This window comes from Ailuropoda melanoleuca, chromosome 16 (assembly GCF_002007445.2).
Source record: "Ailuropoda melanoleuca isolate Jingjing chromosome 16, ASM200744v2, whole genome shotgun sequence".
Lineage (NCBI taxonomy): Eukaryota > Metazoa > Chordata > Mammalia > Carnivora > Ursidae > Ailuropoda > Ailuropoda melanoleuca.
This window is the reverse complement of record NC_048233.1, coordinates 77901317-77902993: the sequence shown is the minus strand read 5'-3', so window position 1 is coordinate 77902993 and position 1677 is coordinate 77901317. Positions and strand designations below refer to the sequence as shown.

Below are 1677 nucleotides of genomic sequence, written 5' to 3'. Positions count from 1 at the left end.
TATAGAGCAAATGACTGTCAATATTGTAGGAACAAAATCATAAAAGCCTCTTATGCGAGCAATGAAAAGTGTATATCCAGAATGGGTATCTCCCACTCATATAGGTATCTGTTTTGATTAGGGGAAACAAATCATTTGGGTAATTAAAATGTAAAATATTGGTTATTTGTGAAAATAATAAAACACAGATAGTTTTCAGTTCAGGCTTAGTCAGCATAACAATGCACCAAAAGTGTGTTGAGAACAAACATCTGAAATTAGAACTTTGAGGTTTTTTGAGAAGAAAATCAGCTTTCATTAAAGGAAATTATGCAATATGTCATATGGATGTAAATCATTTTCATATTCAGGAGGCACAATGCAAAGCACCTCACTTTGCTGGTAAGAATAGCTCAGTGATGGTCAATATCGTTGACCTATGAACTGAAAGGAAGAACTTCTCTGCCTACTAACGAAGTGGAAGTGAGTTCTTGAGTGAGACTGAAAAGAGGCCCTGCTTAATTGTAAACAGCTGACTTCTGGTGATGTGTTTCCCAACAGTCATTATTTCCATACAATGGTCCATTTATTGTTTCCATTAAGATTATCACTTGGCCCCAAGCTATGCATACATAAAAAAAAAAAATTACTGTTACTCCGGAAAATTGCATTCAGATACAACCAACATGGGTTGCTTTTAAATTGTTTTTGAGATTTTTTTCATTGAGAGACTGTCAAAATAGACCTTTTCTCCATTGTACCAAGGTTTCTCATAAACACTGTTCTCAAAGCCTGTTTCACATCTTTGTTCCTGAGGCTGTAGATAAATGGATTCAACATGGGATTCACAAAGATACAAACCACGGCAACAATTTTCCCTTGTTCAACAGACTGCTCATTTGCTGGTCTCAGATACATGCAGAATAGGGACCCATAGAACATGGTGACAGCGGTCAGGTGAGAGCCACAGGTGGAGAAGGCTTTGCACTGTCCTTCGCTGGAACGGATACTCATAATGGTGATAAAAATGAAAACATAGGAGATGAGGATGATGAGTAGGGAACCAGTGAGGTTAATCCCTGCAGACACAAACAGGGCAGTCTGCTTTATGTAAATGTCAGAACATGTCAGCATGAGGAGGGGTGGGTCAGCACAGTAGAAATGGTTGATGACGTCGGGTCCGCAAAAGGACAAGCGAGAGGTCAATATTACCTGCATTGTGCCCACCATAGAACCCCAGAGGTAGGGAAAAGTGACAAGGCAGGTGCAAAGTGGCCTGGACATTCTGCTGTTATAATGCAGGGGATGGCAGATAGCCACGTACCTGTCATAGGCCATGGCACCGAGCATGTAATACTCAGTAAGGAGCAGAGTTACGAAAACAAAACACTGGGCCAGACACCCCGTGTAGGAAATGGTTTTCTTCTCAGAGAGGAGATTAACAAGCATCTGAGGAGAGACGTTAGTAGAATAAAAAATATCCACGCATGCTAAGTGGGTGAGGAAAAAGTACATGGGTGTTTGTAGCCGGGGAGTGAGTCTGATTAATGCAATCAATCCAAAGTTCCCTGTCAGGGTGAGGAGGTAAATCAGGAGAAACACCACAAAAAGGAAGGGCTGCAGCTCTCGTTGGCTGGTCAGTCCCAGCAGGACGAACTCAGTTGCTTCAGTGCCATTGTGTGGGGGAAGTACGGCCAT

The 1677-nt window shown here is 41.7% G+C and overlaps 1 protein-coding gene across 1 annotated transcript; it reads right to left on the bottom strand.

Annotated features, from left to right (window-relative positions):
* Positions 1-699: 699 nt before the first annotated feature.
* On the bottom strand, positions 700-1677 carry LOC100472543 (olfactory receptor 5M11-like). The gene has a single exon (XM_034644815.1). It carries the CDS (start codon positions 1675-1677, stop codon positions 700-702), a length of 978 nt encoding a protein of 325 aa, XP_034500706.1.